The sequence below is a fragment of the Oryzias latipes genome, chromosome 17, assembly GCF_002234675.1.
Source record: "Oryzias latipes chromosome 17, ASM223467v1".
In the NCBI taxonomy this organism is placed as follows: Eukaryota; Metazoa; Chordata; class Actinopteri; order Beloniformes; family Adrianichthyidae; genus Oryzias; species Oryzias latipes.
Genome location: NC_019875.2, coordinates 14,101,860 through 14,118,481, shown reverse-complemented (window position 1 = coordinate 14,118,481; position 16,622 = coordinate 14,101,860). Strand labels below are relative to the sequence as shown.

Genomic DNA, 16,622 nt, shown 5'->3' with positions numbered 1-16,622 from the left:
AGAAATTAACCCTTTTTGCTATTTAAAAACATATCTGTACACTTTAGGGACTTTTAATTTTTTACTGGAGGAATTTATTATTGGTTGTATTTATCTATGTATTATCTACAGTTCTTTTATTTTATTCTATTTTTTCTTTGAAATCTCATTTTCATTTATATTTCATTTTGTGACCCATTATTGATCATTTGGATATTTGAATGCTGGAGGATGGGGTGGTTAGTCGTGGCTGTTTTCATTGGTTTAGTAGTCAATGCTCTTTGGATAGATTGATGGATGGATGGACGGGGACGTCTCCGCCCCTGACAGGAAGCTATCATGAAGCTTTGATAGAAACGTGAGCCAATCTAGACTCCAAATGAAATATTACATCACCAAAAACAACGATTATGCATATTTTTTTATATAAGTTTAGTTTTCATTATAAAATAAGCCAGAACATCAACATTCAGTCCAGAAAAATATAAAATAAAAACCAATTCAAATGTTGAAGTCAACTTTTCAAATTGTTATGACATATTTTGGTGACACTGATGACTGAATTATAATTTTTTTTCTTATATTTATCAATTTCCCAAACAGAAAAAGAGTATTTACAAAATGAAATATTAGAAGAAAACTATCAGTTCATCTGAAATTAAACAAGTTCATCTAAGTGGAAAAAATGATGTTTTGGGGGAGAAGACAGGATGTTGCAGAAGACAGTTTGAATCAAAGGACAGCAAAGGGAACTTTATAAAAAGGATATTTTATTAGATCTGTTCTACTTTGAGACAAAATGATTTGACAGAAGTCGAGTTGAGTTCAATACTTTGGGTCTGACAGACCATCTTTTGTTCAGTTCTTTGTGGGACCCTGAGCTCCACCTGTCCCTCAGAGTCTTGGGGCTCGGGCAGCCTCAGTGCGTGAGGGACTTCCGTCCCTTCAGCATGCGCCGGAGGATCACCTCGATGCCTCCCTGCGAGCTGACCCTCTTGATCCAGCCGTGGGTCCGTTTACGCTTGATGTTCTTGGGCTGATATTCGGTGCCTCTTTTCCGGGTCCGGATCTGCTGGTACTGCCAGGGGAACCGTTGAAGCACTTCTGAACCCTCTGCTCTGGAAGTGAGCGGCCCCGAAAGTCTGGAAGGTGGGGAGGTCGACCCGATCCAGCTGCTGAACGGTCTCAGGTAGGATAAACCAGTTACTGCAGTAATGCTGCAAAGAGAACACAGATAAAGGCCGATTAGCAACTTATTATTCCCATACTTTGACATGGTTAACTGGTTTTTAACCCCTTCTGCCATTTGAAACTGTTTCAAAGGAGAAGGGACCGACCACATCTGTCCAAACTTTACATTAAGATCATTTATATTTGAAAATACTCTTTTTTTTTTCATGAACTAAAAATATTTAACATCAAAATTTATTGGAAACACGTACTTTGGTAGTTTCTTGGGACAAGGGTGTCTAAATATTTAGGCACAATAACCATCTTTTCTGCCAACGTGACAGAAAATAAACAGGCTTCAAAACATTGTTTTTAATTAAAAACTAAATGAGCACTTTAAGAATCTTCTAACTCCACTTCTATGTCGTTGTGGTCCAGAGGAAGCAGAAGCAGCTCACGTTCCTTCTTTCCAAATTCTGTTCTTCTCAGTTCGTTTGAACTTGTGCGAGAATTTCACTGCAGTATTAGGTCTGTGAACGCATCATTAGGGATTCTTTCTGCCCTGATTTCTAACCATTTTTCTAAAAAAGAAAATAAAAATAAAAAAAGGGACCACAATGTGAAAAATGTAAATTTCAGAGAAATCTAGTTCTAAACAAGTTGAACTATTTAGAGACATTTTTATTGGTTGGTCAACCTTCGCTTAACTTTATATCTGATCTCTAAGAAAAAAAAAGGGACCTATCAATTAAGAAATATTTGTTAATCAACCAAATAATATGATTTTTTTTTTATAGAGCTCAATTTTCAAGATGTGTTGTTGGCAAAACATTAAAAAATGTCTCATGCCATTTATTGCTATTGTTCAAAAATAGATACACTTGTTCTGACTTTCCATATATTTGCCACTTTCGAGGGGTTATCAGATGCACAAAGGAGTGTTGTGAGAAAACCACCAGGCTGAAGGCCGGCATCAGCTTCCCTCAGCTGCTCCCACCACTACATGTTCTGCTTCTCGCCCACAGAAAAGCTGTCATCCCTGCAGCCCAACCACTTTCAGCATCTCAAACTAGTAGATCTATAGGCTATTTAAAAGGTTTTCACAACACGGCGGCTTATGTTTGTCCACGTCGCTTCTGCGTTCACTGAAACTCCCACATAAACCAGTTTAGAATCTATGAGAATCAGGGCAGAAATGCCAAACCTACGATAGCCTCACGTGATGTTCTGCTTCTTTTCCCACTAGTTCTGCTCTGCAGCTTCTTCTGAAGCTGCTGGTGGTAGTAAGATCAGGTCTCGAGTAAAACATATTACAGGACAGAAATACTCGAAACAATTCTGGATTAGTCTGATTTTAGTTTTGGGACTGCTTTTCTACAACAAGATAACTGATCTGTATTGAAAGGATGAATCCCACTGTGTTTGGTGAGATTTGGGGCCAAATTCCTCCTTCCATCAGTGAGAGTAAGAGAGATGAAACGTAGCTGGATTTCCCAGCATGACCCAAACACATCTAAGGAACGAAAATGTGGCAATGTTACAAAAAAAAAAAACATTTCTGTACTCTGTATGCATTAATTCCAAACACAAAGGAGAATTTTCTTAATGAGCCTTTGTTTGTCTAATTCAGTTCAACATCCCTTTGATTTCCCACAAATTCAAAACTGTGTTTGGGCGTCTCTGTGTAGGGTTCTGCCTGAACTCAGATTGCACTTTGTTAAGATAAATAAAACAACAATAAAGCCTTTTTAATGACTTACACAAGTCAGAACTTTAACAAATCTAAAGGTACATTTTAAAAGATCTTTCTCCTCTGAAGGATAAATTTGGCCCGATTTAATTTGCTACTATTGATCATTTTGAATCCACATTAAAACCTTCACGTGTCGTTAACATTTTTCCCCACCAATAAATTAAAAGCAAATTTACCAAACCATCATAACGCATGTCTCTTTGACTATTCCAACCGTCTTCGTCCACTACCTTTTACGTATGGATTCATACGAATGTGATATTTCCATCGAATAAAAATGCATTTTATCAACAGCTCGTGTGGGATTTCCCACCATATTAAGAGATGCAGATAATCAGTAGAAGACGCGACTGGTTGTATTTTTAAACAGGCATCTCAAAGTCAGCCTCCTGGGAGAAAACATGCAGCCAAGCTAGCTCCGAAATCCAGGAACGACACCCAATACAAAGATCTCCAGGTAATTGTTTCATATTTATCATATTTCTTACCTGGGCCGAGAGATTATTCCTCTTAGACGGGAAAAATGAGACGCTAAAAAGCTCATTTTGAAGAACTTTATACGTTTTTATCGACAGACGATAGCTGAATGTCAAAGCACTGCCGACCTTCCCATGTGACCAACACTGATTGGTCCAGTCTTCTTCTTCTTCTTGTAGTTTAAATGGCCGGAGGAGCAATGACATGGTGCAATACCGCCACCTACTGTGTTGGAGAGTGCACCGGAGTGGGAGGCTTGTCTGAAAAAACTAAGAAAGAACTATAATCTCCTCAACAGTCCATTTCTCTTCAAAAAACAATAAAAACTCTGTTGAGGTTCTGCTCCCCTCCCAGAAACCTCCTCAAACTCAACCGCTCTCCCTCTGCCAATCGTACTTTGTCCTCCAGCTGCAGTCTTTCTTCCACATACGATTCAGTGACAAAAACTGATTCTTCCCCTTTCCCGCAATCACACAGACCAGTGGGATGTTTCCCAGTAAGTGTAGTGTATTATTTGAAGCCCATCCTCAATCGTGATATTATGATTTGATCTCTGGTGTTTGATCTAAGATGCGTATCTTTCCCTACTTTGTCTTGTATACTGAATAGATGTCATCCTTTCCTCTCCCTCTCCCATTGTTTCAGCCAGTCTTCCATAATACGCCTCCTAATAACCGTCCTAACTAACTTCTGTTCTTCCTAACGGAGTTTCTATCTCCACACCCCATTTCAATGCCTGCTTTGCCATAAATTCAGTGATGATGTAAATCTTGATTATATATGGATACATTTTTGGTTGTGTTAACTGATGTGAAACCAATTTTGAGACGTTGACATCATTCTGTCAAAATGTCAGTTATTTTCCTTTTTCTTTTTTTTACGAGTTACAAACAAGGCCGGGTGATGTTGTGATGGACTAGCAAACTGTTAAGGGTGGAGCCTTCATCCACCCTGTATCCACCCCGCAGCCCTGGGGGCCCCTCAGTACGCTAACATGCAGCGGTGTCAGACTGTCCTTTTTTTTACGGAATACTAACAAGGTTGGGGGTCGGCGTAGTCATGGTAACATTATTTTTAGCAGTACGAGTTTGTTTGCCCATGGTGCAAACATGGTTTGGAGTTACAGGAATTGTGAACAACGTGGCTATTGTGTAGCGTGTTACAAACATGTTTCAGATTTACTGTGAATAAAGTCTGACTGACTGATCTCTGACTCTTTTGTCTTGCTTAATGGGCCTCATAGTTCGGTGAGCTTTATAAATGACATAGGTTCTCAGCAATGGAGAGGGGAAGAGCGGCGGGGTTGCTCTACAAACCAACAGTCCAGCCCACAACTCAGAGATGAATATCTAATGAATTCTGGCCGCTTTGCATAAACTATGTCCTAGAAAACCACACAGTTTCTTGATTTAGTCCAATTATTACAAAAAAGACCATTGGGAACGCTTTTAACATAGATCAAATGATGATTGGAGTGAGACTTTACAGAGGACTTGAAAATGTGGCCTCTGAATTACCCCCCAGGATGAATTGCAAAGGCTGAGCAGTAAATATTCCAAGTGTGGACTCTAACACATCGACCATTCTGGTATTATTTGAACTAGAAATGAACTGTTATTCTAATATCAATTCAGAAGTGTTGTAATGAGATGAGATGGAGTGATGCGCGGCTGTGGTCATGACGCATGAATGCAGCGTAAAGTCATGCTTATTACACGCATGATCCTGCTCCTTCCTCTTCAGATAAAAAAACAACACCTTGACCATCAGCGTGAACGCGGGTACGCGCGCCCCGTTATCCAGCCAGCCTTAGCAACAGGAAAAAGCAGCCTTTCCCATTGGCCTCCTTCTCTCTGCTCGGCTCCATTCGCGTCCCCCCCACCCGCGCTGTCTATCCGGCAGCGAAAATGCGCGAAGATTGCTGTGGCTGCTGCGGAGTCAAGGACAGCGAGGCTGGGCAGGGTTCGGCCCAGATACGCAGTGGATGCTGAGGAGGGAGGGCGCGGGAAGGGCATCTCACTGACAGACATGCAGTCAACACTCTTGCATGGATGAAACGCTCCAAAAGCTCTCCGCTGGCATCATTTTTAGAGACATGATGGTTGCGGCAAATGCAGTGCGCTTCTCACCTTAATCATCATCGTATTTCTGCAGGTAAGGATTCGATGTTTGTTGCCTTATTTATGAGCAAAATTGCAGATTGTATTGACTGCCATTTTAGCTGCATGAGTTTGTTAAACGCCTTTGATTATTTTAAATATATTTTTCGGGGAGGGGGAGGCAGTAGGATTTATGCACATTTTCTGCAGGATGCGGCATGTGACTCAGTGTTTGGAACCTGCTGCGCCACAGCTGATGCGCGCCGTCTTCATCAGAAAGTAGGTTACAATAGGGCCTTTTTTGCACAGAAAAAAAGAAATAGGTTACGCTCGGTGCACGTGCGGACGAGCTCTGCGCCGCAGTGTGATGGAGATGCAGCCAAATGTGTTAGTCTGTCCACTCTGCAGTGCAGATCGTCTGGTCTGAGGGTCTGTGGTCATCAAGAGCCGTGGGTGGGACAACCCGAAATTGTATTTGAGTACTATTATTCAAGTAAATTAAAAAAAAGGGAATCCCTGCTTGAATGTGTCTGATTTAGAAGAGGATGGAATCAGGCAAACTATAAATGTAGATGATTGTGCAAATTCTGACATCAAAGTGCAGTTTATATTACCCGAATAAAACTGAACACCTCTCTTATTTAGTGGCAACAAATTTTTCTTTGACTTATTTAATAAATTAGATTTTCTTTCTATCAGATATTTCCCAATATTAAAAATTGGGATGTTTGGCCATCCCCATAACCCTAATTTCTTTTTCTTGAAAGAAAATAAATCTGTAAATCTCATATTTTGGTTACAGTTATCTGTTTATGGGGTTAAATAAGCATTGTTGAATCACTTTCTGCATTAAAAAGCATCACAGAAATCAAGTCTGGCTTCCTCTGAGATGTCAAAATATCTTCCCATTCCTTACAGGTTAAAGCTTGTTACATCTTGATAGTGTTGGATAGTGGAAGCTGAGCAATTAGATGCTTAAATTTACATTTTTATGCAAGTATCTGCTAATAATTAGGAAGGAACCTGGCTTTAGAAGAGGTGGTGTCTGACATAATAAATCAAAGCTTAAAAAGGGGAAAAAAAATCGTAACTGTTTAGGTTGCCAGTCAAAATAAAGATGTTTATTTTTTTTTTAGCGATATGACTGGACTCGGGTCCTCTGGTCCTCTCGGATAAATGTGCCGATTATGTGATTATTCATTCTTACCACAGATGTGCCAAAAACAAAACAAGGATCAAGACAAAAGAAATCTCATTGTTGCAAAGAGTATTATTATTAAAAATCTACTCTTAAAATTACAAAAATACAATGAAGTTGATGCTTCAAACTAGTCTCAAGACTAGAATTTTCCCTAAAACTAAAGGAAATGCAACAGAGTTACTCATTTCTCTCCTCTCCTCATCAGAGAGCTTTGGATTGCTGTTGGAAAAACGTTGGATTTGATCACACGATGTCACATTATGGCATAGAAATGGTAAATCTCAAAGTTGTATAACTAGCAAGGAGTTGCGAAATGTTTGGGTTGGGGTGCTGAGCTGCACTATTGCCTCTTAAAATAGCTGAAATCTGTAGCAGAAAGTGATAACTCAGGGGTCATCATCAGAAAGGCTGAAACCTTTTTTTTTAATCATTTATTCTGACCAAACAGAAAGAAAAATCCTGAGAAACATACACGTGTGACAGTTGACAGCTTGACAACAGTTGACAACAACAAAAAAACTTTATCTAAGAAGCTGAATGTTGTGTGTGTGTTTTTTAACCAAAATGACTGAAAACCTTCTTCAGATCTTTGAAAAGGAAGAGGATCTTTGTACTTCTCAGTCTTCATACAATTCAGAAATATAGTATATGTGATGGCTGCATCATAGTCCTGGAATCTCTTGAAAATTGACAATCCGAGCTCTTACCTTGGACTTTGACAAAGTCATAAACCTTGAACAAAAATTTCTGGAAAATAATAATAAAAAAGAAAGAAAATAATTAAAACAAAAACATCTCTTAAATGCATGTTTTTAATGTTCTCTGCTCCTCAAATGGGTTTGTTTAGCTTCTTGCTTTTGTACCACATGTTCAGTGAAATGTAGTCTTTTCCAGCAGGTTGTTTTTGCAACACGCGGATCTTCTGTTTCTTACAAATTTCTAAAATAAGTCTGAAGAAGAGGATGATGGTCAGCTCACACCTAAGGCATCTGAAGTTACTGACCTGAGACCTTTTCAATGGATGAACAAAATCCAAAATTGTGATATCTGCCAAACTCCAGCACAATAATGCGATTTTTATGGGTTAAGAGGTTTATTTGATTTATTCCTTTAGTTATTTTCTGTATTTCAGTCTGATGCATTGTGCCCTTATTTCGGAAACCAAAAAAGAAGACGACCAACAAACGTGCTAGTGTTAAAACAAACAAAAAAATCACAAACTAAAAGCATGAACCATAAAAAATGCCAAAGACAAGGTCACTCTGACATAAAATATAGCGAGAGAGATAGAAAGCATTATAGTGTGCTGTACACGACTGATAAAATACCTGGTCTATTGCACCTAGAGTGAGTGATGCAGTGATGGAGTCTGAAGTGACTGACTCATCACGTGATCAGCAGAGATGTGCAGCTATGTTCTTCCTTGGCGCCGTTTCACAGGTTGTCTGACAAGAGAGCTGTAAGCCTCAGCATGTGCTTAGGTGTCTCTTTCCATGCTGTTTCCAGATAATAGGCAGCCTGGGGTTGTGCAGAAAGAAGGATGCCTGAACATGTCTTCTTCCCTCAGCTGTGAAATCCTAGTCAAATCTCACAGGAAACAACAACTGTTGCACTTCTGCCTTATCTCCCATGGAAACGGAAATTGAAACGCTGCTGTCAGTCAGTCAAGAGACATCCACTGCTGTAGAATATTTCTTATGCATTGGTTCTGACCGTGTCACATGGAAGGGTTACTGATGGTAAATATTGGTCAGTCCTGATTGGCAGAAGGATAGGCTTTGTTGAGTGTATGTTGATGGCCGTGGGATGTTTTGCGCATCTAGCTGCTTCTCCTCCCAGGTGAGCGTCGTTCTCAGGATTTTCAGTGTTTGTGCTCTCGGGCCGTTCTCAGTTCCCTGACCATGAATATTTGACTCCAAACGTGATGCATAAACCACATTCATTGTAACTCTGTTGCTAGGAAACAGCTCGAGTTTGGCCTGATTTCTTTCAGTGGAGCAGATTGTAAGCACAGCTACACATCCTTTAAAAATACTTGAGGAATCTCAAAGACCCACGTTGCTGAAAATTGTGTTTTTGGTGTTCTTAACATTTCTAGTAGCATTTTTCTCATGGTGGAGGTCATTTATAAAAACTTTTAAGCTTAAAATTGTATTTCTGAGTATTTCTTTGTTCGAGTCGAAAATCAAGAGCAGATGTAAAACAATGCTATTTGAAAAAGAGCGAATTCGTGACGTAGAAGCTACAATCGGCAAACCACAAGCTTCCCGCTCTGCTCGATTCCGAGTCATCTGCTTGTAGATGACTAGATCGTGCATCTTCCTTTTCCTTGTCCGAGCTGGCATCTAGCTCAAAACTGTACAACTGGATAGCTCCAGCTCATTGTTGTTGAACCGGTAGTGTTAGGTTGTGTGTGTGTAAGCTAGTGAGAGAGAGTGTAAACAGATGCGTGACGGAAAGTTTGCCTCTGAGTTGTGCAACTCAGAGGCAAATTTCTAATTAACTAATGCCGTTCTGCAGAAGCTATGTCCTAGAAAACAACACAGGATTTTGGACTCAATGAAAAGACCACTAGGAACGCTTTTATGGAAGAAAAGTTGAACGGAGCTGGATTTTTAAGATGTCAGAAAAAATAAAGCAGAAGCATTTTAGAAAAGTGCATGTATGTGTGTGTGTGTGTTATTGATGCAGGGAGGAACCATGTTGACCAGCATCACCGATGGGATTCTGTGTTGCCTCACGGGGAAGACAGACAATCTAGTTTTGCCTCTGGAGTCGTCCAAGCCCTCGGATGGATTTGAATTTGTGGAGGTTAAGCCGGGGAGGGTCCTGCGAGTGCGGCACATCGTCCCTGAACGTCAGCCCCTAGAGAAGCAAGCTCCAGGCAAGCAGAGGACAGATGTGGACTGCAATGACAACGACAATGACCCCACCGAGGAACCTAACAAAGACTCCGACGTCGGTACCAGCGTCCACTGCAAAAGGAAGATCAGCGTTTACCGTGACGGCCAGCTGGTGATTGAAAATCTCGGGGACGTTTTGCACTCTGAGATCTTGCAGTGCCAGGATGGAGACTTGGAGCCCTGCAGCACCGTGGAGGTGGAGCTGGCTGACTACAGAGAAATAGCCTCCTCTCCCGACCCTAACCCTGTTCCACTTCCGGGTCCGGTACATACAGGGGAACAGAAACCGGCTCCACCTCCCCGCCGCCGTCGCCGCAAGCCCAAGCGCACAGTGCTAATCGACTCAAAGAGGGTGATCTCAAGCTGCAAAGGAACACATTCAGACGTGGCACTGTTCTTTGTGCATGGTGTTGGAGGCTCTCTAGACATCTGGAGCAGCCAGCTGGACTTCTTCTCTCGCCTGGGCTATGAGGTCATCGCACCGGACCTGGCAGGACATGGAGCCAGCACCGCTCCACAGATTGCAGCTGCCTACACCTTTTACGCTCTGGCTGAAGACCTGCGGGCCATTTTTAAGAGATACGCCCGGAAACGCAACATCCTCATCGGCCACTCATATGGGTGAGGACCGGAAGAAGTTCAACCCGTGATCAGAAAGAATCCAAGCACAAACATTCCTTATGTTGTTTTCCAGAGTGTCATTTTGCACGTTCCTGGCCCACGAGTATCCTGACCTAGTCCACAAGGTGGTGATGATTAACGGAGGGGGGCCCACAGCTCTGGAGCCCAGCCTCTGTTCCATTTTCCAGCTACCTTCCTGCGTCCTGCACTGCTTGTCTCCGTGCCTGGCCTGGAGTTTCCTAAAGTAAGTTCTGCCTAAAGGTGACAGACAGTAAATAAGGAAGACATCACGTAACTTATTAGTAACGTGGTGTTACTGTCTGCGGAGGCAGGATCCACAGACGAGCCAACAGAAATGTACACCACTATACTTATACTAACTTAGTCTAAAACATCAAATACTGAAACTCAAAAGTTTCTTTTACTTTGACAAAAGTATGTTAACACCACATGCAGGGTGATTGTAGTATAGCATATATGTGAACCGCAGTAGAGTCAGAGATGTTCAATAGTCCTCCTGTGGAAGTTTTCTCAAGTCTTCCATCAAAAAACCATGAAAAATCTTACTGAAGAAAATTTGTGACGCAACGAGACCTCAAAAGGTGAACCACAATAAAGCGAGGGACAACTGTACTTTAAAAAATCCCTGGGAACGTGATATCTTGCAAGCTCAAGAGTAAGAAAACTGAAGAACGTTCATTTGTGTATTTTCTTGCATTTTTGCGTCTCCAACTAGATGCACATTGTTGTGGTCCAGTGAGACACAAACCCCTTTGAGCATGCTAATGTCTACACAACTCTTTACAAACTTTGATCCTTTTTTTGGGATTTGAGTTTTTTTCTCTCTCCATCAGCTGCCATTACAGCACATAGTTCACAAAAAATGGCCGTTTGCTTTCTTTTAAGACATTTAAGTTTAACTTTCCTTACTGATCAGCTGGTATTTCCAAATTCGCAGTTCAGCATATTCTCCGAAGTGCTAATTATTACATCAAATCTCACCATAAACCTTCCTTAAATTGACCTTAAATGTAGTCAAAAAAAATTTTTTGAATTTTTTTTAAATAGTGAAGCAGTTTTATTGTCTTAATGTACATAGAAGGAAAGAACATGTTCATTTTGACACTACAATAATCTGTATTACTCTTGTCCATTTTTTATATACATTTTTGACAAAAAATATAGTCTTAAATATATTTTAGAGGAAAACCATTCTTGTAATAATTACAGGATTTATAATTTACTATATAATATCTAGACATTTCTTATTTATGCTTTGTTCTACATAGTTCATAAATGTGTCTTGATACTTTCCTGTTTTACTTTGACTTGGTTCAGAAAAACTGCTTTACTTACAAGAAAAGTCAAATTTACAGTAATTCCATACATTTTTAGTTGAAGTAATAAAATACATAATGCTAGTTTGTAGGAAAAAATAAAAGCTTTAAATCCTCCAAAAAATAGGGGATTCTTTTCAGTTCCAGACCTGACTTTTCCTTCATTATGCCTCCCTCACTCTTTCCTACTTTCAGGGCTGGATTCGCTCGCCAAGGAGCCAAAGAGAAGCAGCTGCTGAAGCAGGGCAATGCCTTCAACGTGTCACCGTTTGTCCTGCGAGCCATGATGAGCGGTCAGTACTGGCCAGAGGGGGATGAAGTGTACCACGCTGAGCTCACGACGCCCATCCTGCTGGTTCACGGCATGTGTGACAAGTTTGTGCCTGTGGACGAGGACCAGCGCATGGCTGAGGTACTGGTCCGTCTGCGCACACACCTCATGACACGGCAGAACACAGGACTGGACTCAGATGCAGCGTTTAAGGTCGTTTTAATTCTTAGATTCAAGAATGTTAGGCTTAGATTTGTCAAGGGAAGTCACAAGACAAACAGGCACAGGACACAGGGAAACTCAGGCTATAAATACATGAGGAGGGGAAGCACAGGTGGACACGATCAGGGATGATGAGGCAGGCTCAGCTGTGGGGAAACAGACAAGGGCAGGGAGAGGAAGGTCTGAAACGAGAGGTGGGTTAAACCTTCAAAATAAAACAGGAAGTGTCACACGAGACAACACAAGTGACGGACAGGAATTTGACGAGACATTACACCTCAGATGAAACATAAGCGCTAGACGACACGATGAGATGGACATAGACACCAAACAAACAACTTAAAAGCTCAGCTGTCACAAAAATCCCTGCGTTTCAATGCTGTCCAAGAATCTGCGAATTCTGATGTTGTGAGGAGACTTCACTGCCGCTGCAACCAAAAAATATCTTGATTTTTCAGATATGAAAGTTTATGGTGTCTTAATCATCAAAACAAGCAATATTTACGACTTGGATCTTGAAAAACCTCCTTCTGATTGACATAAATAATTCTTTGATAAACGTTCTTGTAGGCAAAGAATAATGCGGCTGTTTCATGGGTTTATGGTGGACACGCCTTCATGGGGCATGTTACCTGCATAAACAGCAGTCATCCTCTCCATTCACTCCCAGTTATAGATTCAGGCCGGTTTGCATAACATTTCCTTTTCTTTTTGTTTCTAAATGAAAACCGTCATTTTGTTCATTTCTTTATGCGACAGCTGCTACATGCCAGTCTGCCACTAAATTAGTCAGTGAGAATTTATCATGCTGCCTGATCTTCAAAAAATAAAAAAATGGACAGACTTACATGTTTACAGGTGAAAGTGTCATTTCCTCTTGTAATGTCACACGTTTGTCCCATTTTGACGTCTTTTTCAAGTATTTTAGATAAATCTTCTTGAAACTGAAATAAACCGACTTTATTTGAGCAGGGATGTAACGCCCGTGTCGCACAGCCACTACGTACATTTTGCCCATTTTCCATGTATGAAATTTCGGTCTTTGGTGATACATGTGCGATACAATATCCGTAATATCATACGTGTTTCTCGCGTTTGTTGATATATACGTGTGTACATACACACACACACACATATATATATATATAAACTCAAACTCAAACTTTATTTATTTATATAACGCCTTTCATTTCAGTTAAAAACACAAAGCGCTTAACATAAAAGCAGATAAAACAGTCATAAAAAATGAAAATTGTTAAAAACAGAAAACAAAGGACAATCACACAAAGATGGGACCCCTCCTTCACCCCCGCCCCACCCAGTTCCCCCTGTAGAACCCTGAACAGAAACAAAGAACTGCAGCTTAAAGAAGGTCTGGCTTGGGACTGCTGTGAGGAAACGATATCATGGGGATCCATTCATTCCAAAGCCCATCCGGAGCACAGGGGTCATTACCAGCAAGACTGGGCACCGCAGCAACAGCACAGCATATATATATATATATATATATATATATATATATATATATATATAAAAACACCAAAAAACAGGATTTTCATCTTTCATTTTAGTCTAGCTTCAGTTTAGTCTGTTTTTTTAATCTGAAAACATGTTGCTTTTCTTTTTCTTGTCCTTTTTCTAGATCCTTCTGTTTGCATTCCTCAAAGTCATAGAGGAAGGAAGTCACATGGTCATGATGGAGTGTCCAGACACGGTCAACACGCTCCTCCACGAGTTCTTTCTGTGGGAGCCGGACATGTCCAAAAAGAGCAGCTGCAAGGCAGACGTGGAGAAGACAGTTTCCGCCTGTGAGACCCTGACCACACTGAAGCACCACAAGTCTGTGGACAAATAACCTCCAAAGATGCTCTTTTTTTTTGTGGTGGCTGAACCAGGCAGAAGGCCTTTTTTCAGCAGCTTGGCGTGCGTTGTCAAGAGCGATGATGAGCTTGGTCGCATCTTAAGGATACAGATGACCGCTGCTTCTGAAAGATTATAAACAGGAGGAAACCTGCGATAGGAGAAACAGTGGCAGGCTGAGTTCCTGCTACATATTTGAATACCAGTCTGTGCTCCATGTTGCTGCAGAAGCACCTGGGGCTCAGAAACTGCCCTCTTGTGTCTGTGATGAACTACTACATAATGCAAAATACAGGCTCTTCTTCAGATGATGTCCTCAGTAGATCCATGTCAAATGTGCTGAATTCTTTAAGATGCGTTTTGCTCAGGTGGTCAAGTGCGGCTCATAAGTAGGTTCGCCAGATGACTCATCAGTCAGGGCGGTTGTAGGAAATTGATCAGACATTAAGAATGCTGCTAAAAGATGGGGGAAAAAATCACAACTCGAATAGAAGATATCGCTAAACAATTTTTAGGATTCAGGCAGAATCAAGCTTGAATCCTGCAGTGTAGTACACTAACACCAACTCACAAAAACTGCAAAGTACTTTTCCTGTTAACCAAAATTATTATATCTATAACCCTTCAATTTCATATCTAAAATAAGCCATGTTTCAGCGTTAAGCACAAATTACTCAGATCATTGCTGCATGAAAATGATGGAGCATTCATAAAACATTCCTAAGACTGGATGCACCGCAAAAAATCGTACAAACCAACATTAAAAATATTGATTATATTTGATGATGATGATTATTATTAAAGGATACTAACAGTACTAAGGCCCTGCATGAGTTCAGAATACACACATATATGGTGGTTGTTGCAGACAGCTGGACTGGTGTCAAAGATTTCTGCTTTAATCAACTGACTGTTCCTCTTTACGTGTCTGTAAGTATTATTCTGTTTGTTCCACCCGGAATTGACAAGCACTTCCAGAAGGGTCTCTGCTGTGTAACTACAAAGCAACGGTGTGCTCCTCTTCTCTTCTTGTCCACTGTGTCTATCAGTCTTTGTGTCAGGCTGAAGGGGGTTTTCTCGGTGAAAGAAATTCATCTGTGGATGCTGATTTGTCTCACAGTGAGACAGCGTGGTTTGAACAAATGCACAGTCAAGGCTGCGCTCTCTGCTCATCGAGCAAAGCGCATAAATAGGTTAGTGGGAGATTGGATACGGACTAAAGTTTGTGTATTTAATTGGTGGTCGTCTATATATTTATATATAAATATATGGTCGTCTGTATATGCATTTATTTGAACATGGATGCAAAATGGACTTTACTCAACTGGAACTTACCTGAAAGGAATTAAAGACTTGGTTGAGCCCCTCCAAATCTTATTTTTCTCTGAGGACTTTTTGACAACCAACAAGTGCTGCTGATGTACCCTTTGGTGTAAAAGGTGAGTCAGTCTGTGTGGACTACAGGGTGCACATACTTCCTCTTATGCTAAAAGTGTGCATATACAAATTGTCGTGAGTGGCGAATCTTTTTTTTGTGGTTAAAAAATTGTCTTGATGTGACAGTTGTTCATGTGAATCACAATATATATGCTCTGCCTGAATGTAGATGCATATAAAATAAAATTATTTAACCTGTAAAAACAATCAGTGACTTGAAATAAAGCAGATGTTCACCACTGAGACTTGTTTCCATGTTTGTCTATTTCTAGTAATTCTCCCCAATTGTCCAGAGGACATGGGACTTTAATATTGGGGTAGTGAAAAATATATAAAAAATAGACATTATCTAACCCTGCTTGGCCCATATTTACACATTATAAATGAGACTACACATACATTTTTATGAAATACACTATTTGGTGTTAAAAAACCATTTTATTATACCATTAGTTATTACCATGACATCTTTTATATTCTTTGGATATGTATTCTTTAAAAAAAAGTATTTTTCTTTCTTCAACAACTTTGACTTTAATCTCTGATTATTTGATATTATTAAAACGTCCAAATGAGCATCTTGGTTCTAAACTATATAAAATCGTTGAAACTATTCTCCTTTTATTTTGTTCTTTAAGAAATGTTGTTGTCAGAAACCAAAATACATTTTACAATAATTCCTGCAACATGAAAAGAGCAAAGCCAAAAGGGAGTCCACAATTCTAGGTTTAAAACCGAACCGTATGTTACACCTATGTACTGAATCCTGCGTCCCTACCACATAACAGTATGTTTACGTCAAATTTGTCCAACTAAATTAATGAAGGATTTATTATGTATTATTTTATTATGTTACACAAGGCTTAGTATGAGCCAACTGAAGTGTTTTTAGTCATTTTTACTCACTATGGGTGTAACGATTCATTTCATATCATAATTTGTGGTTGATTCATAGTGAGTATTCATTTTAATCGCTCTGATTCATTGACCTAACATCGATTCAGGACATCTTTAGCCAAAACCTCAACCAGTGTGACTCAGAGATAAATACCTGGTACTGAACAGTGCAGGTGAGGTTTTCCAGATGTTTTGTATTTCTTGCAAGAGAATCAAGTGTAAATTAAATATGTGTACAAACAAACAAGTAAACAAGAATTAATGGCAAATTCTTTCACATTTTAGTTTCCTAAAGTTCAGCCCACTGTTGTTTTTCCACATCAAAATAATCCAAAGGGAACCTTATTAGAACATTCAACCACACTGTATGTATGCATGTACATGTCTGTTTCCAC

At 40.1% G+C, this 16,622-nt stretch overlaps 2 protein-coding genes across 2 annotated transcripts; one reads left to right on the top strand and one right to left on the bottom strand.

Moving 5' to 3' along the window:
- Window positions 1-728: 728 nt before the first annotated feature.
- Window positions 729-3,546, bottom strand: mrpl34 (mitochondrial ribosomal protein L34). Its single transcript, XM_004078898.4, has 2 exons — window positions 3,391-3,546; window positions 729-1,196 (listed from the first exon to the last, which is right to left on the bottom strand). Exons 1-2 carry the CDS (start codon window positions 3,444-3,446, stop codon window positions 899-901), a joined length of 354 nt encoding a protein of 117 aa, XP_004078946.1. The 5' UTR covers window positions 3,447-3,546; the 3' UTR covers window positions 729-898.
- A 1,594-nt stretch (window positions 3,547-5,140) lies between these two features.
- Window positions 5,141-15,575, top strand: LOC101162784 (protein ABHD8). Its single transcript, XM_004078946.4, has 5 exons — window positions 5,141-5,533; window positions 9,371-10,203; window positions 10,277-10,447; window positions 11,736-11,952; window positions 13,676-15,575. The coding sequence occupies exons 2-5, from the start codon at window positions 9,380-9,382 to the stop codon at window positions 13,886-13,888; spliced, it is 1,425 nt and encodes a 474-aa protein (XP_004078994.1). The 5' UTR covers window positions 5,141-5,533; window positions 9,371-9,379; the 3' UTR covers window positions 13,889-15,575.
- The last annotated feature ends 1,047 nt before the right edge of the window (window positions 15,576-16,622 follow it).

What these genes read in the sequence shown, in the direction of transcription:
- mrpl34 (XM_004078898.4), bottom strand. Translation starts at nt 3,446, where the DNA reads ATGAGCTTTTTAGCGTCTCATTTTTCCCGTCTAAGAGGAATAATCTCT. An exon ending in GGAATAATCTCTCGGCCCAG is followed by an intron (nt 1,197 to 3,390) that starts GTAAGAAATATG and finishes TTCTCTTTGCAG; the next exon opens with CATTACTGCAGTAACTGGTT.
- LOC101162784 (XM_004078946.4), top strand. Translation starts at nt 9,380, where the DNA reads ATGTTGACCAGCATCACCGATGGGATTCTGTGTTGCCTCACGGGGAAG. An exon ending in CTGGCCTGGAGTTTCCTAAA is followed by an intron (nt 10,448 to 11,735) that starts GTAAGTTCTGCC and finishes TCCTACTTTCAG; the next exon opens with GGCTGGATTCGCTCGCCAAG. An exon ending in AGGACCAGCGCATGGCTGAG is followed by an intron (nt 11,953 to 13,675) that starts GTACTGGTCCGT and finishes TCCTTTTTCTAG; the next exon opens with ATCCTTCTGTTTGCATTCCT.